We start from the raw sequence: 22,523 nt of genomic DNA, 5'->3' as shown, positions 1-22,523 counted from the left end.
CTGTGTGTTGAATCTGAATCCGTTCCGAACGAAATTGGCAGAAAATGCCTTCGTCTCTCATCAAATCACGTCTCGTCAAATCACGTCTCGGGGTCACCATTTGTTGGACTTTAAAGGCAGTCCTGCATGTTCAAAAATTTGAAAGAGACTTTTCTCCAAATTATATAGAAGTTTTATTATCAGATGTAAAAAGTAACAAAGCTTTGGGTTGTCAGACGATCTCCTCACTCCATAAAAAGCCAACAACAACCCAAAAAATTATATATTTATATATAATATAAAAAACACCCATATTTATTAAGTATGTGACGTCGCTCGTATCTTCTGACTCCTCCTCTGCTTTTTGCTCCCTTTCCACCAATCACCGTGAAGTCCTTTTTTCTTAGTTCCTGTAAAATAACATTTCAAAACGTATATCCTGTGGTCAATCGCCAGTCCTGAGGAATGTTCTCCAGGGACAGTTTCTTTTGGGGAGAGGTCTCCTAGAAACAGTTCCCTGTGGCCGGACAACATACCAACATTCTTAACATTCTTTTAGTAAAAAGAAAACACTTAATCATCTAATACTTTTAATTATGTAGCGTTGTTTCTTAATCCTATGATTCATTAAAACACATCACAACTCATGATTATACTTAAAACATATGCAGTGGATTGATTCATAACATTTTTATGTGAAAAACACTCTTTGTGTGTGTGTGTGTGTTGATCTAGATAATTTATGGCTCCAACCCCCATTTGCCACAGTAACTATTTTACTGAGTAAAATAGCAAGCACATGACAAAATCACACAGCTTAATGATTTAATGAAAGAAAACACTTATTGATTATATTGATATTTAAATCATACTTTTATCTGAAAAATATTCCCACAACGCAAATAAAGTCGGCGGTCACGTTGAGCCTCTTGACAAGAGAAAAGGCTTCAATCATTAACCAAAGCTAAGGACTGTGGTTACATACATCTTCCTAAACTCTATTTTAAAGGTTTAAGAACTATAAGTGATGTAATACAAAAAACGATGAGCTGACTAGGCTGTCTATTAGGCGGAAATTAGCCGAATCTGCTCGCAAATTTACCTTCGTGGCTCACGGGCTTCCTTCTGCACCGAAGCATTACAGCTATAGATTTTTAACAAAACAGGCCTACTCAAATGTATCTAACCTAACTATTTTCACTCGTTATTGTCTAAAAAACGTTCAATCAGGAGACGTAATGCCGAGAGGCTCCCGCGGAGTGAAGAAGAGGTGGAGTTACGAGACTTCTCAGACAGTTGAAGTGTCCAATGGAGTTAAGAGATTTGCTCTCAAGCTATTTTCAACACTTTAGATTGGTTAATAATTTGTAAAAATAACAGACCCACATGGGGACTGACCAATAGCATCGATTTGTGAAAAAATATGAAATTGACCAAATTTGGACATAGGAGGTTTCCGCCCGACAGCGACGATATGATGTTGTTAATTAACATTATTGTGTTTTAAATTTGTAAGATTGGTTAATTTAATATACTGTTGGGCTGTTTTAATCTACATAACGTGTCATATTCTCTAAAATAAAATATAATTTTTCTGGCTCCGTATTTCTTTTAAAAAAGTCAGAAACGTCTCTGCTGTGTCCTGCTGCTGTCACCATGCAACATGAGCAGCAGGTGACGCAATTAGGAAATCCTCTGCGAGGCTAGACCGTCTCATTTCAGTTCGGTTCTTGGACTTTTGAGGCTGCGTGCTTTGAAAAACAAGTCCTCGTTTTTAAATCCGCGACCTAAGAAGGTTGTAGCCCCCGAATTGGGACACAGCCAGTGGCTCAAATCCAGTGTCACCACTCTTGTTTTATAGCTTATTCATTCAGCTGTGACAGACATCAAAACAATTATGGGCTCTGAAAGTAAATCTGGATATATTATTTGCCACTTGGACAGTCTTCTAATAAGGTAAATACATTTACTTTTACATGTACAGTATGCCTGTTTTAAGTGACTTGAAGGTACAAGTTTTATTTTCTGTAATGCCTGGGAAGTGAACCAACAACCTTTTGTAAGCGCAATGCACTACAAGTTGAGCTACAGGAACACTTTTTTTTTGTCCTATTCTCATCGGATTGAAATTAGACTTAACATGTTTTCCTTGTTTTTCAACAATGGCAGCTATATGAAATGTCTTGAGGATCATACTAAAACAAAACAAGAAAATATTCCCAAAACTCTCAGTGCTAGTCTGGTTAACATTCACCTGTTCGGGTAAGTTTGATTTATCTCAATTGTGCAGTAGTATTTCATATGTCTTTTTTTTTTTTAATTCAACATATTTATGCATGTATAGACAGTGGCCTAAACTTAACTTCCGGTAGACCCTATGGAAAAAATCAATAACTCCTGAAAAGATTTGATTTAATTTAATACAATTCATATAATAAAACATTAATATAAATGATTTTATAAATTAAATATAGTATAAATTGTTATAACCAAACACAGACCAGAAGTTAACTTCGGCCCATGCGCATGCGTCCGATGAAACGTCTATAAATATATATGTAACTCTTTACTCTTTAGTTGCTTGACCTGTAAGAAACAATTATGCAAAACAGTTGTGACATGCATCATATTTGCATTATTGTGTGTTGCTCATATAAACTAGTTGATATCTGTAAACAAGCAATCTGTTAATAACAAACAAAAATCATACTGTAAAAGCCATTATGCTTCTATATTCTCAGGGATTATGTACAAAAGGCAGAAAATCTGTTCCCAGAGGAGACTAAAACAGCATGTTTATCCACAATAGCAAACGTCAAAACAATTTGTCACAAATATTTTCTCAGTCGAATTCACACCGATCTAAAGGTTAGTAAAGAAAGTTACTGATGTACCTCAAGCTACTTTCAATAAAAATACATTTGTATAAATTTATACCATGGTCTGTCTGAATAGTTTATTGGCAGGGAAACACAATATGATACATATTGTGATAGATGGGTCATGATAGGGTCATGGATATACAAATTCCGAAATATTTAATCATACAACGGCTTTAAAAGCTGAAGGCACTCTTTTATTTTCCACCATGCTCACTCTCACTTTTGAGACAATAGCCATATGACGTTTAAAGGTCTAGAGTGGGATTTATAGTGGCCACTAGCTGTGAGTTTAAGAAATGAAACCAATCTCTCAGTCCAAACACGATGGTGGCCACCACAGTACAAAAAGATGTTGTCGGCTGAGAAGCGTGTTTTCTCATGTTGATGCAGGGAAGAGATCATGCGGGCATTAGAAAGACTGTAGAAAGAGTGATGTCTTATTTATTACATAAAATAAAGGGTCTGGGAATTTTAAGTATAAAAAGAAGGATAAGTCAGGCAGGAGCTAGGACCTGCGTTTATATTATAAAGACTTTCCAGCGGAGACGCGTTGGGAGCAGCGGTACTAAGGGTTTTAGCGGAGATACTCACAGATATCTATGGAGATACTTTGTACTTTCCAGCAGAGAGACGTTGGAGAGAAATATCGTCTAAAAATCACACCCGAGGAGGTTGCTTTGATTTGGATCAGTATGTGAGTAACATTGTTTTTTCTGTTTGTTATAACCAAGATATGTTGTTGTTGTTGTTATTGTAATATTAGCTGTGTAACGGAGCAGTTTTGAGAGTCATTGTTTATCTTGAACCAGTGTGCTGCTTGTATATTAGGGTTGCCAACCGTCCCGTATTAGCCGGATATTGAGCCTGCCTGATTTGTCCCGTACGTGACTTCCCATGTCCCGTTTATTGACTGCGCCGCGGATTGAAGCAACAGCAGCAGCAGCAGTGGTGGTGATCAAGACACTTGCGAGTGATATTACTGACACCTGTCATCCAGGGGCAAGCGGGGGGGGTGGCTTTAGGGGCTCAAGCCACAAATGTTTTTTCCAAAGCCCCGAATCTCTTCAGGTTTCTAAAATGAATTCATCCAGTACGCTAGGTGGCAGCATTTAGCTTTAAACTCGTAAATCCTCCACTCCAGTAACGTTAACCTAACCGAGGAAGACGTTCAGATTAAAACAAGGGTAAATTAAATGCTGAATCTTCTGAAAGTAAACACGCTTTTCAAATCGGTCATTATTACAGTGGCTTTGTTATTACTTTGAAAGTGTCTATTTATAGTTGTTATGTGAATACTTTTAACTGATGCAGAGATTATCGGTCAATGGCTAATAATTAATGCTAACACTCTGAATAGTCTGCCTGCGGTCCGTTGCTCAATGTGGGCACTGTTAGGATATAAACAAATAATAACAGTAATCATTTTAATCAACTTGTTACTAGCTGTTCTCGTGATTTCTGTGCCCCTACTGTGCAGCTGCAGCAGCGTTAACAGCGGCTAGTGTTCGTCAATGTCAAAAGGTTGACCAATCAAATTAGAAAAGACAGGGTTTACGGAATTCCAGCCAATCAAATTACAGAGGCCAATCAGACCGAAGAAGACCGAACTTTCAGCCAATCGGCAGGCAGGCGCTTAACAGAAACCATGCGTGAATTCCAGCACAGAGATGACTGAATGTGTAGTGAGATGTAAGAAGGCAAACATAACAAAGCCAACGGTTTACAGTAAAAATGTTAAATGGTAAGATCCAGAGATGCAAACTATTTAACAGGCCTCAAGATTCAAGATTAGTAATGCTGTTAATTTCAAATTCCTAATCTACCTTTTTTATGTAACTTCATAGGTACATGCTTACAGCAGACATATTTAGCCTATTTTTAGGTAAGAGAAGAGAAAATGCCATTGTCATCATTTGTTATGTTATGGTTTTAAAATGATAATACAAAGAACACTTAGAAAATAGTAATATAGCTGCCATAAATGGGGGAAAAATCTCCTTGGGGGACGATGCCCATAGTATTGGGCTAAACCCCCAATGTCCACAATGTCTGGCTCCACCCCTGCTGTCATCTAATCACAGCCCCTCTGACGCGCATCAGTTTACATTAAGTAGGCCAAAATGCGGCATTGTTTCTGAATCTGCAAAGCATGCATCAGTCACTCACACGCTCCCTCAGACCTCCGTGTCACACACACTCGCACGCATGCACACAGACAGAGAGGCACACACAAAGCAGTGTTGTGGTATAAACTTTTGACAGAAAAACGCATAACAACATGAATGTAGTTTGTCTATAGGACATATGCACATTGTTTGTTACCCAGATGGACGCGTAGTCTACTATTTTGCGTAGTCTGCGTAGTCTACTATTTTATTAATTTATGTCTGAAAACAGAAACGGGAAATATATAAGTGAGAACGGCTTTATTGTGCATTTAGTTGTGCTAAAATGTTTAAATACTGTACAGTACTGTATGTAACCATTTAGAGAGTAAACGCAAATATGAAGCAATGACGTCTTGCCTATGCTAATTAGCACTGCTGCACAGATCAAATTTTGTCCCGTATTTCATAGTAACAAAGTTGGCAACCCTATTGTATATACTCGTGTCGTCTTCGCTTATTTTATTCATTTACATTATTTGCGTGGTCTAAGCTTTGATAAAGCTAAGCATTTCATGCTTGCATTGCACAGCACGTTTGAGGGCAGAGCTAACTTAGCTAACAGTTAATAGGAACGCTGTTAAAGGCGTTTGATCTGACACCTATAGATAGCCATTAGGAGTAAGTTAGTAGACGTTTTCCCCCCTTTGTAAAGTCAGGGATAACCGGACTACGTGCCGCAGGGTAGAGGGAGAGGAAGAGGAAACGCGCTTTGTAGAGTTGTTTGTCCTTTTAGGGCTACTGTACAAAACTTGGTGGCTAATTCAATGTACTGTATGTAGGCGCGCTCTGTATGTACAGTATCTCACAGAAGTGAGTACACCCCTCACATTTTTGTAAATATTTTATTATATCTTTTCATGTGTACTGAAGAAATGACACTTGCTACAATGTAAAGTATTGAGTGTACAGCTTGTATAACAGTGTAAATTTGCTGTCCCCTCAAAATAATTCAACACACAGCCATTAATGTCTAAGCCGCTGGCAACAAAAGTGAGTACACCCCTAAGTGAAAATGTCCAAATTGGGCCCAAAGTGTCAATATTTTGTGTGGCCACCATTATTTTCCAGCACTGCCTTATAACCCACTTGGGCATGGAGTTCACCAGAGCTTGACAGGTTGCCACTGGAGTCCTCTTCCACTCCTCCATGACGACATCACGGAGCTGGTGGATGTTAGAGACCTTGCGCTCCTCCACCTTCCGTTTGAGGATGCCCCACAGATGCTCAACAGGGTTTAGGTATTCACCTTTACCCTTAGCTTCTTTAGCAAGGCAGTGGTTGTCTTGGAGGTGTGTTTGGGGTCGTTATCATGTTGGAATACTGCCCTGCGGCCCAGTCTCTGAAGGGAGGGGATCATGCTCTGCTTCAGTATGTCACAGTACATGTTGGCATTCATGGTTCCCTCAATGAACTGTAGCTCCCCAGTGCCGGCAGCACCCATGCAGCCCCAGACCATGATACTTCCACCACCATGCTGTAGGCAAGACACACTCCTCACCTGGTTGCAGCCACACAAGCTTGACACCATCTGAACAAAATAAGTTTATCTTGGTCTCATCAGACCACAGGACATGGTTCCAGTAATCCATGTCCTTAGTCTGCTTGTCTTCAGCAAACTGTTTGCGGGCTTTCTTGTGCATCATCTTTAGAAGAGGCTTCATTCTGGGACGACAGCCATACAGACCAATTTGATGCAGTGTGCTACGTATGGTCTCAGCACTGACAGGCTGACCCCCCACAAGGGCTGCAACGATTAGTCAACATTATCAATAACGTCGACAATAACAAAATTGTCAACAAATAATTTTGTTGTCAAGTAGTCGTTTGATTGGCATGTGTGTTATTGTAAATTGACAGAAGTGTGTGTAATGTAATGTGACATCCTTACTGTGAATTTAAAATGCATCCAGAGTCACAGAGCTAGCGTTTTGCAGTGAGGGAGGAGGAAATATACTGCAAACTCTTGACCACCCAAAAACATGTTCTCTTAGAAGCTGAAGTGTATCATTTAAAATGCTCCATCTGTACCTCATAAGAGGATTAAACGTCCCGGCTGAATAAACAATAGAACCCTGCCCAAAATACCATAGAAAATGTCATGGATTATGGTAATTGAATTGGTTTTAATGGAAACGGTCTAATGTCTTTTGGTATGCGTGATGAATTCTATTGGTGGGAATAATGCCCGAAACAAACTACAAAAAGGAGTTTTGTAACGGTTTTAATGAAAGAAGTTTATGGTTTATAATAGTATTTCAATGGAAACCATTCGCATTTCTTTGAAGCCTATATTTATCTTAAATAACTCATGTAATTGATCAGTCTTTAGAATCATTAGTTATTATTAGGACATCATTATTTAAAAATGTACAGTATATGCAGTTGTATACAAATAAGTTTTATAATTTTAATGTTTAATGGTATGGTGATGTACTGATGCACAGTTTTTACATCATTAGTTGAGTTTTTCCTTAAGGAAAACTTTTTTTACATTTAAATTTATGAATTTAGCATACACTTCTATCCAAAGCGACTTACATTGCATTCAAGCTATGCATTTTTAATCAGTATGTACTCTAAGAACCTACTTTATATATCCAAATAAATTGATTTGTCAATGCCCTGCCTTATTTAAAACACAGTAGCAGCAGTTTGACTAAAAGCTATTTTCAAAAGCTGAAATAATGTCCTTGTTTTATTTATTAGTTAAAAAGGTCAAACTCAATATTGAATAATCGATCAAAACCTACTGATTAATCTGCCAAATAATCAATGATTAATCGATAGATTAATCGATTATCAAAACAATCGTTTGTTGTAGCCCTACCCCCCACCCCCTCAACCTCTGCAACAAGGCTGGCAGCACTCATACGTCTATTTCCCAAAGACAACCTCTGGATATGACGCTGAGCACGTGCACTCAACTTCTTTGGTCGACCATGGCGAGGCCTGTTCTGAGTGGAACCTGTCCTGTTAAATTGCTGTGTGGTCTTGGCCACCGTGCTGCAGCTCAGTTTCAAGGTCTTGGCAATCTTCTTATAGCCTAGGCCATCTTTATGTAGAGCAACAATTCTTTTTTTCAGATCCCCAGAGAGTTCTTTGCCATAAGGTGCCATGTTGAACTTCCAGTGACCAGTATGAGAGAGTGAGAGCGATAACACCAAATTTAACACACCTGCTCCCCATTCACACCTGAGACCTTGTAACACTAAAGAATCACATGACACCGGGGAGGGAAAATGGCTAATTGTGCCCAATTTGGACATTTTCACTTAGGGGTGTACTCACTTTTGTTGCCAGCGGTTTAGACATGAATGGTTGTGTGTTGAGTTATTTTTAGGGGACAGCAATTTTACACTGTTATACAAGCTGTACACTCACTATTTACATTGTAGCAAAGTGTCATTTCTTCTGTGTTGTCACATGAAAAGATATAATAAAATATTTACAAAAATGTGAGGGGTGTACTCACTTCTGTAAAATACTGTAGATAGAAATAGCTTATTCTAAGGTAATACAAACATAACGGTTCAATATGTAAGGTCTTTATACACCTCTGAAGAAATAGTTTTGTATATTATATTGCATTTCTGTCAGTAGATCCTCCTAAAAACCCCACATTGCTCCTTTAAAACGTGATTTAAAAAAATATTGTTGGTTGAGGTTGGAATATTGATACACTATCGCGAAGTTTGCGATAGTTTGCTGTATCGATATTTTGCCCTACTAAATACTTGATTCCCATTGGCTCGAAGATGTGCATTAAAGCCCATAAACATTGAAAGTCATACCACACATGCACAGATTGGCGATCATTGCCGTAACTGATGAAATTAACCGAAATTAATTGCACTGCAAACATCAATAACAGCTTTACCTTGTTTTTAACTTGTCAAATGACCATGGTATTAGCAGGATAATCCACAGCTAGCTGTACTGAGGCAACTACCCTCTGCTTCACATCAACTGGTTATTCGCCTCTTCGTGTATTAAAATCCTTTAATACACAGCTAGCCGTGGATTATCCCTTATGTGATCAGTGTCCTAATCTAAAGATAAAAATGTAAGCAAGCATTACATTTAGTAATAAGTTTAAGTGTTTACTAAACTTTAGTCAGTTGAATAGTTTTGAAATGTAAAAATTTTATTAGGAATTAACCACATTTTTCTCTCTGTTATTTCTGCACAGCCACTGTACCGTAAGATTTGGACTCAAGCCTGGTTAGCAGACCACGATGACGTAATACAGGGGCTGGTGAAAGAGCTTGAAAATCACATAGATAATCTGAAACAGCTGAAGCCTGTCTGCCGTGAGGTCAGAAGCGCTATCACATACAATCTTTTTATAAATATAGATTGTTGTACAGTTATGGTTTTTGAAAGTTCTGTAACATGCATAATATTTGATTAATTGCTCAATGATGAAATTACTTTGAGACTAGATGGTTAAAAGTAAGTGCAAAGGGAAGGTGAAGTAAATTATGAAAACTGTTCATGATATCTGCAAATGTCTATTTTATATTTTATTATGTCATGCAAAGAATTTTTGAGTGGTTCAAGTGTGTATAAATTCCCAAATAGTGTAGTTTTGTGGCTCCGGTATATCTTAAGATCCTGTGTTTGTCTGTGTACATAGGAACTTGTGGGCGAGCTGCATGTTGAAGTAATGGTCGAGTATGTGAGGCGAATGATGAAGAGAAAACTGAAGCTGAGAGAGAAATCAAAGCAGGAACAAACTGCAGATTTAATGTGCAAAGACAGCCAAATAATCTGCTCTGTGTTTGCCGAAGCGGTAAGAGCACAACCACATGTGTAGATGAACACCCCATGTGCAATCATGTGATTTTACTTTATAGAATTCCAAAAGGGAAAGCCCATAATAATTTTGTTTGCATTCCAACACACAATTCCAAAATCTCTCTGTTCCTTCTGGAACATCTGGAATTTTGGATGAGAAAGTAGGACACATGTGGATGTCATAGCTGTTTAAATACTTTCAGCGTCATATAAAATAGTCCACTCTGTTTTTCCTCCGAATCTCTGTCTGAATAGGAGTAAACAATAGTTTCCCTCTCAATTTGTGCTTTAGAAAGGTTTCAAAAGTCTCTGGGTTTCAATGAGGATGTTCTGTATAAAGACACTTTGACACCAAAAGAGATGGTTTATTTTTTAAAATAAAAACCTGTAATCTCTACGGGGTGGTTTCCTGGACAGGGTTTAAGCCTAGTCTCAGACTTACTTAAATGTAAGTGGTGTCTTGATCGAAAACAATTTGCACTGGAATATCTTAATACATCAGTGCCATTGTTTTGTCTCAAGATGCACACCAGTAATGTTTCTTTGTAAAGTATGTCTTTAAAAACGACTTAAATATCCTAATTTAACTAGGCCTAGTCCTGGTTTAAAATAATCCTTGTCCAGGAAACTGCCCCTCAATGCTTAATTTTTTAAAATATTTTAGTCTGGTATTTGTATGATTTGAAATGTAGAAACTATTGTATGTTTTCTGCTTGACTTGCTGCTAGTAGCTGCTAGTAACATACAGTAGTCTGGTACTATAGTTTTAGACACAATATGACAAACAGTCATTCACAGACCAAATATTGATCTATACTCAATGTAAAATGTAGTTTTCTTTGTTTACAAGAACAAAATGAATTGTAGCAAAACAGAATCTATTCAAAGTTTCTGTAAAGACCATAGAACTGCATAAGTACAGTATATTTTTTATGTGCCTCTCAAATCTATATTCTTTTCACAAGGGGTCAAAAGAGGAATGGCTTCCTGAAATACTGCCAAAGTTATCTGAGATTCTGAGGCTTCAGGACCCTGGGAGTCTACAACTTGAGATTGTCAGTCTAGTAAAAGACTTTCCTGATTTGAGGTTAGTCTTCACACTTATCCAACAAACGCATTCCAAATTCTCAGTGAGATTGATCCAACAAACACATGGGAATAGAGGTGCTGCAATAATGTCAAATATGTGAAAAATAACCTGTTTTCTGAACAATCTATTCTATTATACCCCAAAAACGAAATCAAGACTTTGTGGCAAATTTCATGATGACATTAAAAACTTGATCTCCCTGCACGTAACAAGCAACAGTCATAATGTTTACGCATTGCTTTGTGAGACGCTTCAATAATCATTTTTGTTTTTATTCTCTGCTAGTGAGCAGCATATTCTCGCTGTCTTGAACCTGAAGACCAACCTTTCGAGTTCAGATCTGCGCAAGATCAAAGGGTGTTTGAGGGACAACAGGAGCATTCTGAATGCTGAGTCTTCATCTTCCTTCTTTTCTAAAGTAATTGTGAAAAAGAAAATCCTATAAGTGCCTTTATCCACCTTTTTTTTTATTATTATTTTTTATCCACCTTATTTTTTTATTATTCTTTTTTTATCCACCTTATTTTTTAACGTGGAAGAAAACGATGTGACGTACTTGTCTTGAAACTTCTGTTTTATTAGCTGGCTAGTGGAAAACAATGGAAGTGGTGTCGCAGGAGCATGCTCAAAACACTGTAAAAACAGCTCAGGTGAATATTTTTCACACCCCCGATGTATTATAGTGGGAGGATGAAGTGGCCTGATATATCATATGAAGATATATTCAATTATTAGTTGACGGGTCTTCGATGCGCAACTAACGCACTACATTTACTTCGTTACATTTACTTGAGTAACATTTAGGAAAATATGTACTTTTAAAGTAAAATTAAAAGTCGGTACTGTAAGATATTAATTTTGTCTAGGTTGAAAGTCGTAGTCAGTCAATGGAACACCCAGAAGCTCTGGATCCAGGGACCAAGAATGAGTGAACTGCACTTCTGTGTCTGTGTCAAAGTCAAATGTTTATTGAGGACATGTCCAATATATAGGAATAAATGAGGAAATGATGTAATGCTCTGACCCAGACACTTCGGTAGATGGAAAATCATGAAACATAAATGTTAGTACTTTTTGCTTAGGTTAGCATTATGTGAGTTCTGTGTTCTCTATATCTGGAACATCCTGATACTGGTACAGCCACTTCAAGTCGTAATTCTCAGTGACACTTATAAGTGATCAATAACATAAACAGGATATAGCATAAAACTATGTGGAATACCAGGTGTGGGACACAGGCAAAACCTAAAATCTCACAGGTAATTTTACTCTTACTTGAGTATATTTCTAATAGAAAATCTGTACTTTTACTCCGTTACAGTGCGTGACGTTCCTTCGTTACTTCATTTTAAAATATGCATTTTAAAATGCGTTGTTTATTTCAAAGTTGTCGTCTCTTTTCACTGTTGCATTCCCGAGTGATTGATTCTTTTGAAAGCATTAATTGAACAATGGGCAAAACCGTCTGATTAGGTTCACGAATCAGTTCAAATGATTTGTTCAGCGATCTGAATCACCTGAAACGGCGGGTGACTCACTCCTCGTAGCGGGAAACAACAACATGCAGAACACAAAGAGCGTTGGACAAAGGGGATATGAATCTATATCAAACCAAAACTGCAAATGCGTTATGTTTGCCAGCAATGATAAATGCCCGCCATATGCGCGCGCCTGCCCGCGCGACCTTTTCGTCAAACACAGCAACATACGCGCGACCTGTTAGACACAGAGATGTGGGCTTGCAGAAATATACATTTGAAGAATAGAAGAAAGGAAACTTGTTGATGGGCGTGTGGTTCACTGTTTACTGTTTGTTTACAAGTAAGAGCTTTTCACCACACACATGTGACAACATGAGAAAACATGAGTTTTGTCTGAAATCAGTTTGTATTTCATATTAGAGAGCACTGCAGATGTTCTAGATCATCTTAGGAAATGCTCTGAGTTTAGTTTAGTTCATTGTAAACGCAAAACTCTGCAGGTTCACTTTAGTTTGACATGGTCTATTATTCTACATACTGTTGTGTAAGCTACATTGACATTGGAACTAGATGAAATTTAAAGAAATGCTTGTCTCTTCTGTGTTCGTCTGTTAGTCTCTCTGTGTGTGTATTGCAAAGATATATGCTTATGATAAGAACAATAATTAAAAATATTTAATAAAATATCATCTTAAAATATTGGTATTAGTAAAAGATAATTTTATGAATAGTATTTAATCAGATACAAGGTAACTAGTAACTAGCTATTTGAGTAGTTTTTTCATTTTTACTTTTACTCTATTGCAATGTCTTTAAAATTACATTTCATGCAGTGTGTAATGTTGCTGTGTGTGAATGTATGTATGCGTATTGGCTTGGGAAAAAAGGAGTCGACTCTGAATCACGCGAACGAGTCGTCTGTCATTCTAATTTCAGTTCCGGGTCATATTTGCGTCACGCCGTGTAATTCTTACTAATCTCGTGTAATATTTACCAATCTCACAGCAGACTAGACCATCTGACCAATCAGATCAGAGTGGGCTGACCGAAAGAAACGGATTAGACAGTTGAGAGTCAGTCAAGAAGTAAGGTAACATTAGGCTTGTTCGAGATGGACAAATTCTGCTAAGAATCTATTAAAAGTGATTCAGCGCAAGATGCATGCCGGTTAGAAATGTGTCCGAGTTACGTCCGCCTTTCTCTGATGTCATGCTGACGTGTGCCAAAAAACTCTCGCAGGGGCAAGCGGCCTGGCCGAAATCCGCAGGCCAGCGCAGTTGCTTCCCCCGACTGCGTTGATGAAAAGCACGATGGGAAACGACTTGCTATCGACACAGCTTAAATGCTCAATTGGCGAGAATGTCAGCTGATATCTTTTTGCTTAAGTGTTCCATTAATAAGTCCATTAACCGAAGTAGTTTTTTGTGTGTGATTTATATGTGGAAAAACACACCTCTGTGAAATATATTGTCCTCATAACCACCTTCACGTAGAAGCAGTGGCAACTGAATTGCATCGATTTCATCTGCGATAAAAAGCGCTTTTTTATTAAAGTAGGCTATAACAAAAACATTACAAAACAGTATACAGTTTACATTCAAAAACATCCATTTTAAGAGGGGCTAAGACAAGAAAAAAATATAAAAGATAATACAAACCAAACAACAAAGACAAAAAAGAAAGAAAAAAAATCTAAAATTTCAATCCATCCATATGAATAAATACAACACAAGAAATTATCATTTATATTATCGAATAAGTCTAACAAAATTCCAGCTTTTTATTATTTGCTTAAGACAGCGTTTTTGAATATTGTCCCAAATAATTCTTAAATACTATCAACAGGGTGATTTAAAAATTACACTTGGAAATAAAATTCTAAGATAAAAAAGTAAGTTATTAATAAATAAAAAACCTTCAACCTCCTTTTTCACAGTTTCCATATTTAATTTTATATAAACGACATGTTAAATTTAACCACAATTATTGTACTTTGTCCAGGAATGATAGAAACATATGCTCTGAAAGAAAATATGCTCTGTGGTTTCTGGAAATGAGTTACCGAATTTACACAATAATAAACTCTCCAGAAGGATAAATATCACATACAGTTTTTAAAGGAATTTCTTAGATTTTTGGGATAAACTGGAAACTTTAAATAGGATGTATGTTTAAGCATTCGTTTGTCAAAGTAAAGATCTAAATTCTTTCTTTCAGACTTGACTGGCTGAGACTTTGTCTAATATATTTTATATAATATAATTTCTCGCTTTTAAACTCAGTTGCGATAAAAAATGCGAACACGATCTATTCCATTGCTGACGTTTCCAGTCGACTCGACAGCACGATTTGGGAAGTGTCCTGTGCTGTTTTCACTCCTCCCCTTACTGCAGCCGCCTGCTCACGTCTTCTTTTCATGCGCGGCAAGGCGCATCTCGAACAAGCCTATAACTGCCTATTATTAGAAAATGAAAGTGTTTTTACACCATTTATGTACGTAAACTTGTTGTTGGACACTCCATAATCCAAAGTAGGACCTTAAAAATCACAAAATATTTACTCTCTAAGACTGTCATCAAAAACTATAGATGTTCAGTATATACTATTTATAAATATTTAGCTGTATAATGTCTATTATAAAAGTATGTTCCTCATGAACTTCCATGAAGATTCTAGAATTTTTTTTCTTGTTTGTCAACATGTGTACACTACTGGTTTAGGAACGTTTATGATCACCCACTCATTCTGTATTAATATTTTTTTCTTTATTAAATAAAAGTAAACTCCTCAAAACTATTGAATAACACAATTTAACTGTGTTGTGACTAAAGCAATCCAAAAATAAACCAAAAAATATTATTTTTAGCATCTTTAAAGCTGTAACCTTTTGCCTATATCTTGAAATATTGAATTCTTGGCATTATATCAACCTTAACCCTGCAATGCTTTTTAAAACTAAATAAATTCCTATCTACTTTGAGCTCTTATGGGTCCTTTTTTCTTCATTATTCACTCCAAGTCATCCATTTTGAGTTTTGTAATGAAGTGAATTCAAATGTTGGCACTATTTCTGTCTACAAAAGTAAGACAAAGCAGTTAAAATTAGTATAAAATAATTATTTATTATTTTTACAAGAAATATTTCAGTCTAATGACTCTAAACATTTCACCTGTAGTGTAACATAACTTTGTATAAAGGGCATGCTTTCACAGGGAAGTCTAGTCCTAATTTAATTATCTTAAAATAATCCCTTTTCGTTAAATCGCCCCTTAATGTCTGTAAACAATTTTGTAAATGTCACTTTAAATACATGTTTGTATTATTTGTAAATTGTTTATTTCGTCACAGTATTTCAAGCCATTAGGTAACTTTTCATCTGGAATGTAACAAAGTTTTTAGAGGGCTGTGAAATGTGTCAAGAAAGTTGGAAAAACTGTAAGATGCTACAAAACAACAAGAACCATTATGTCATGTCAAAACAATGGTGAGATGTATTACATTTAGTCATTTTTTGATGTATGTATATATGCATGCTTTATATATTTATTATGTATAGACATAATGTAATGTATTAATGTATTCCATCTGAAGTTGTTGTTGCGTGTTACAAGCTGTTTCATTACTAGGCCCTGTATATGATTATATTCATTGTCATGTGTAACAGAGGCCAGCTAGTGAAGAGCTGTGCAGTGTGTAAACCTCACTCCCCGACCTCTGCGGTCTTTAGCCTCCTCGTTAGATCGCCCGACTCCCATGCCGGACAGACCCGGTTCGAGGGGCCAGTAGATTCGGTTACACGTGCATGCATCGATGCAGAATAATGAATGTCTTAAATACAATTATCTGTTGCTGGAGAAATAAATGCATTATTAAAATCCTTCAATCAGCAAATACTCATTTCTATCTAGTATTGGTCATTTATAATTATATTCATATGCATTCATACTGTAAACAAGTTTATAATTAAACTAGTCCTTTCCCTTTAAGTTATGACAGATTGGTTAGCCGCAGGCTGCACAACCACATGATGTGACGCCAACGTACAACACCCTGTCATACACTAGAACAGATCTTTGAATAAACAAAGGCTCCATTTTCTTGAAACAATGACATGTTTTATAGCAGTACAGTATTCTGGGTACTGTCCTCGATATAAAATGGGATGAGTCACTGGTTCCTCGTCCTGACTTCGTGATCGTTTTCTAAAGTATGCCGTCATTGGTGTGCTTTCATTTTGCTGGAGGTCAACAACTACGTTAAGTTAGTTAACAGTGTGTGACGAGGGGTGAACGCAGACTAAACTTTTTACAGTGGACGGGAAAGGGTCTTGTATCGCTCCCGCATCATATTACGTAAACTGCATTTATAACAAAGAATGGCAAAGATGCAGATGTCATGTTAATGCACACGCCTTTATCCTCCGCTGCTTGTGACGTTCACTCCACTCTGTACCGCCGCCGTTTTCATAATAAGAGTTTTAAAGTGATACTTCACCCAAAAATGAAAATGCTGTCATTATTTACTCACCTTCTTCTAGTTGTTGCAAATGTGTATACATTTCTTTGTTCTGATGAACACAGAGAAATATATTTGGAAGAATGCTTATAACCAAACAGATCTCAACACCAATTGACTCCTATAGAACACAAAAGAAGACATTTTGAAGAATGTAGGACAGCAAACAGTTCTGGGGCACTTTTGACTACCATTGTTTTTTTCCTACTATGGTAGTCAATGGGTGTTGAGATCTGTTTGGTAGGAAAAGCCGTGTTTCTGAATGACAGAACCTAGGAATGTCATGTATATAGAGCAATATCCACTAGATGTCACTGTCTGACTGTTGCAATGATTCAAGCCATTATTTCCTCATCTCGTTTATATTTCGAAATAAAGTCTAATTGCCAAATATAACTGCACCTAACATTCTAATTTTCTGAATGTAAATTTTATTATGAAATTAAAATAAGGACATTTTCCTGTTATTTTGTGTAGCCTATGCATAGCCTATTTTCATGTGTATTTTCTGTAGGCCCTATTTTGTCTTTTGGGTTATTTTAATGATAAACATAGCAGTAGCAAAACAATTGTGTTCAGTTTTCAGGTGGTTTTGGATTTTAAAATGTTTAAAGTTAAATGTACAGCATTATCCACATTTGAACTCCGTGGTGAACACTTGGAGGCGACAGCGAGAGGAAAGCTTATTTCTGAAGCCAGGGGGAAACCACGAGGTTTCCAGGAAACGGTGATGGCACTGGTGAGATACAATAAAAGAGAGAACAGAAAACTTAAAGAGAACTCAAAGCTATTAAATTAGGATATATGTATGTAGGGTTTTTTTTAATGCCTTAGAAAAAAACATTACTGATGTGCATCTTGAAACAAAACATTGCACTGACATATTTTAAGATATGTGGGGTATAAGTTATTTTCAGTTGAGATGGCTCAAACAGTCATTTTAGTCTGGGACTAGCCTTAAGCCTATGTTTAAGAGGAATTATAAAAATTGCAGTTTTTTAGTTGTTTGTGCTGAGCTGCAATGGTTTTCAGGGCCTGAACATTATTTTCCAGCATCTTCTGCATATTTGATCACTTTCCAACAGTGACCGTACAATGCTGGGTTATTTTTTTAACCATGTGTTGGGTCATGAAACAAAAAACCCAGCTGTTAAAACATAATTTACAACTCAACTGTTGGGTTTGTCCCTTTTTGACTCATCGCTGGTTTGAAAATAACCCAGCATTTTTATGATGTTGAGATCCATCTTCTAACACTAAAAATCCAACAATTACAAAAGATACAAACATTCACTGATTTGAGGATGTAAACCGGATGATCAGTGTAAATGGTATTACAATATATTGTCCTTTGGGAAATGTAAATGGTTTTGTAGGACATTAGAGGAATAGATAAGACCTGTAAACAAAATTATAACAATTGACACTGATCATGTTCAAAAGTTAAAGTATTATCTACATGACTATGGTATTATGTGCGAAAACCAATCTCGAAAAGTTAATACATCGGTGTACAATGTAATAGGGAGGGATATTGGTCTTAAGTTCTTAGTTATGCTTTACCATAGAATTTGCTTTACAGTATAAACTGTCTTTCAGTTGCTGTAAGTCATCAAATGTATAAATATTTATAAACAATTTAGAGATACATTCCTAGTAAATGTCATAATGCCCAAAAGTGTGTGCTCAGGGGATATTGCCCTGCATTCACTCTTTGCTGCCAACTAGGCTAATGCCTTTCCTTTACTTAAATAAAATGGGTTGAAGGTTTTTAAAGAGAATACATTTTTTTAAGATTGTGTTAAATCTTTATGCAAAACTAAAAGGAAATGTAAAGAAACTGTATAGATTTATTAAAGCAAATATAGGCAGTAATCCAATTCCCTTTCTAAATCATTCTGCTCTTCTGGCTATTTACCATTGTTTTTTTCGATTGTGTTTTTATCGTAATGGTACCGACATAATGACATCTACTTTAGATTGCAGCACACACTTACAATAGAATATTGTAGCCTACAACTCATGTTTTTTCCTGTCTGATCTAGATCTTGTATAAGCTTTATGTATACTGTACAACCATCCATCCATTATTTACACCCAGTGGTGGAGGTTTAGGGAGACTCCAGTTGGGGACATATTTTATATTTTCAGATCATATATGCAGAAGATGCCACCTTATGCATGTACAAAATATGCGTAGTGTTTAGATGCAATTTCATGGGTAAAAGATAAAAATCATCAACATTTTCAGGTCGAACTCCGTCCCCCAATTTAACTTCCTAGACTCCGTCCCCCTGCTTTCCACTCCATTTATAGCCCTATACACCACTTATCCCTTTTGGGAGGAGAGCAGCAGTCTCAGGCTGTGAGAAAATTCATTGACCATAAAACAAGCTATTTCAAAGAACGATATCGTATAAGAGCCATCACACTTATTTTAGGATGTTATAACTGCCCAGGAAACTGGCAATCAAAGAATCAAAAGACGTGATGTGAAACAGAATCAAGACATGAGGTCTGTCTGTTTAAGCCTCTTGGTCACATGGTGCTTGTGTGGGTGCCATCACCCATATAAAATAGGCTGCTGCAGACCTAGAAACACACACAGCTGAACACACAGCTTAAAGAGAATCCGGACTGGCACTTTTTGTTGTGGATAATGGCATTTACGAAACCGAGAGAAGGTAAGAATAATCCTTTTTAATACTCTATAAATATAGGCTACTGTAAAGACAGTGGTGATAATGATAATGCTGTGCCGCATATATTTATTATATGTTTGTTAGTGCTTATTATAATGCTTATTGTTTTTTATTCAGTGACTCTTACTTTTTGTTATTGGAACAATGTATGCAACATGTTTTTGACATGCATCCACTCTATATTTACTATAAAAGACTTTTCACATTTAATTCAACCATGTTGTTTTTATTATCATTGTATGCTGATTGTAATATTAGTATTATACTATTATATTATATATTACATGATTTGTGAGGTTTCACAAAGGTGACTTTTATTCTATTGTAGTCACTCACTCGCCGCATTTTAGCCATTGAAGGTTTCATTCGGGGTACAGTTTGCTTCGTTTCTGTTGTGTATTGCACAACAGTTAAATACCCAAAAGTGCAATCAATCTTAACCGCGTTGCTGATTTGTTTTAAGGAAATTTTATGGGTTGCTATCTTGATAGGCTATCAAAGACATCTGATCCGATCGGTCGGAGCAGCACCTCGGTCTGCATTTATTAGTTCCACATTAATTGACATATAGACAACTGTATGTGCGCGTAACACGCTGCCAAATGACACGGCAGATTTGATACAACTGATCAACTTAAGTCCATACGGGAGCTGTCAGGTCTAAAGATGCTGAGCTAACGGTGGAAACGCGGACATGATGCTATCGATCCTTGAATTTATGCTCTTAAAGTAGATTCATTAAAGTTTAATTAAAGACGACGCTGCCGTGTTTATAAAAAAATGACGAAACATCGAGTCTGTTGACTTTTTTAGATCTATTAATAACAAAAACTCTAGTTAAATAACTTTGGCATAAGAGTTAAAGCTAACTCTGTTCTAAAATGTTCATCTATTTCGATGTTGTCATGTTATGGAAAGCCAGGAGGGTCAAAAACGCGCGAATTTTAACACGTCAACAACGCGTCGAGAACGTGTTTGTTCTTGTTTGCGCATAGAGTACGTGTTGTTTGCGCATAGAGTACGTGTAGTTTACGCGTGAAAAATCGACGCATATTTGACGCGAAAACAACACGTATTCTACGTGCAAACAACGTGTTCTCGACGCGTGACGTCAGACGTCAAATTTCGCGTGTTTTTGAGCCATCCGGCCACTATGGAAAGACAGGAGGGTAAAAAACGCGCAAATTTTAACACGTCAACAATGCGTCGAGAACGCGTTGTTTGCGCGTAGAGTACGTGTAGTTTACGCGTGAAAAATCAGAATCAGAAAGAGATTTATTGCCAAGTATGTTTGCACATACAAGGAATTTGTTTTGGTGACAGGAGCATCCAGAACACAGAAACAGCAACAACAGTACACAGAGACCATAACACAATAGAATACAGTACACAGTGATTTAAATAAGGGCCTATGGGTATAAAAAATTAAGAAATACAATACAATAAACATAAGATAAAGATATAGAGAGTGTAAAGCTACGTATTTATGTTAATATGTACAAGTAAAAAATAAGAATAGACTATTGTAGTACAAGGTATGTGCTATATACAGCAGAATGAATGAAATATAATTTACAGAAAAAGTTGTATAAAAATAGATAGTGTATTATCTGGAGGATATAATTAATATTGCACTTAATTATTATTGCACAGAGTTATTAATTGCACGGTGTGTAAAAACATTTAACTGTTCAAGAGGTAGATGGTCTGAGGGAAGAAGCTGTTTTTGTGTCTGGTTATTTTGGTGCTCTGTAGCGCCGACCAGATGGCAGCATTGTGAAGAGATGATGGCTTGGATGTGAGAGGTCCAGGGTGATTTTCTGAGCCCTTTTCCTCACTCTGGATGTATACAGTTCTTGGAGGGTGGGCAGGGGAGCACCAATGATCTTCTCAGCAGTCCGAACCGTCCTCTGTAGTCTTCTGATGTCTGACTTTGTGGCTGAGCCAAACCAGACAGTGATGGATGTGCAGAGGACAGACTCTATGACAGCTGAGTAAAACTGTTTTAATAGAGTTTGTGGTAGGTTGAACTTCTTCAGCTGATGTAAGAAGTACAACCTTTGCTGGGCTTTTTTAGCAATGGAGCCAATGTGATTGTCCCACTTCAGGTTCTGAGAGATGGTGGTGCCCAGGAACCTGAATGACTCCACTGCTGCCACAGTGCTGTTCATGATGGTGAGAGGGGGGAGTGCAGGGGGGTTTCTCCTGAAGTCCACAATCGTCTCCACTGTTTTAAGCGTGTTCAGCTCCAAGTTGTTATGACTGCACCAGACAGCCAGCTGCTCAGCCTCCTGTCTGTACGCAGACTCATCACCATCCTGGATGAGGCCAATGAGTGTGGTGTCGTCTGCGAACTTCAGAAGTCTGACAGAAGGGTCCTGGGCAGTGCAGTCATTTGTGTACAGGGAGAAGAGCAGTGGGGAGAGAACGCACCCCTGGGGGGCGCCAGTGCTGATTGTGCGGGTGCTGGATGTGAGTTTCCCCATTCTCACTAACTGCTGCCTGTCTGTCAGAAAGCTGGTGATCCACTGACAGATAGAGCCAGGAACAGATAGCTGGGTTAACTTTGTCTGGAGCAGTGATGGGATGATGGTGTTGAAAGCAGAGCTGAAGTCCACAAACAGGATCCTCACATAGGTCCCTGGTCTATCCAGATGTTTCAGGACAAAATGCAGCCCCATGTTAACTGCATCCTCAACAGACCTGTTTGCTCTGTAGGCAAACTGCAGGGGGTCCAGTAAGGGTTCTGTGATGTCCTTCAGATAAGCCAGTACCAGTCTCTCGAATGACTTCATGACCACAGATGTGAGAGCGACGGGTCTGTAGTCATTCAGTCCTGTGATTTTGGGTTTCTTTGGGATGGGGATTATGGTGGAGCGCTTGAAACAGGAAGGAACTGTGCACAGCT

The 22,523-nt window shown here is 37.4% G+C and overlaps 2 protein-coding genes across 3 annotated transcripts in view; both read left to right on the top strand.

Annotated features, from left to right (window-relative positions):
- Window positions 1-1,676: 1,676 nt before the first annotated feature.
- On the top strand, window positions 1,677-15,377 carry LOC130549775 (tumor necrosis factor alpha-induced protein 2-like). Of its 2 annotated transcripts, XM_057327097.1 has the most exons (7): window positions 1,677-1,935; window positions 2,149-2,241; window positions 2,721-2,847; window positions 9,219-9,344; window positions 9,666-9,821; window positions 10,792-10,913; window positions 11,202-15,377. In XM_057327097.1, exons 1-7 carry the CDS (start codon window positions 1,877-1,879, stop codon window positions 11,359-11,361), a joined length of 843 nt encoding a protein of 280 aa, XP_057183080.1. In that variant the 5' UTR covers window positions 1,677-1,876; the 3' UTR covers window positions 11,362-15,377. The 2 variants fall into 2 exon arrangements, with proteins under 2 accessions (XP_057183080.1, XP_057183079.1); XM_057327096.1 differs by having other exon boundaries at window positions 1,677-2,241.
- A 3,975-nt stretch (window positions 15,378-19,352) lies between these two features.
- Window positions 19,353-22,523, top strand: part of LOC130549773 (tumor necrosis factor alpha-induced protein 2-like) — a 38,913-nt gene continuing 35,742 nt past the window's right edge. Inside the window, exon 1 of the mRNA XM_057327094.1 lies at window positions 19,353-19,597. Coding sequence (XP_057183077.1) covers window positions 19,573-19,597 — 25 coding nt within the window. The 5' untranslated portion in view covers window positions 19,353-19,572. The remainder of the gene's footprint in view (window positions 19,598-22,523) is intronic.

Source organism: Triplophysa rosa, unplaced genomic scaffold, assembly GCF_024868665.1.
Source record: "Triplophysa rosa unplaced genomic scaffold, Trosa_1v2 scaffold172_ERROPOS920077+, whole genome shotgun sequence".
Lineage (NCBI taxonomy): Eukaryota > Metazoa > Chordata > Actinopteri > Cypriniformes > Nemacheilidae > Triplophysa > Triplophysa rosa.
The sequence above is the reverse complement of the archived record's forward strand: the minus strand, read 5'-3'. Positions and strand labels throughout refer to the sequence as shown.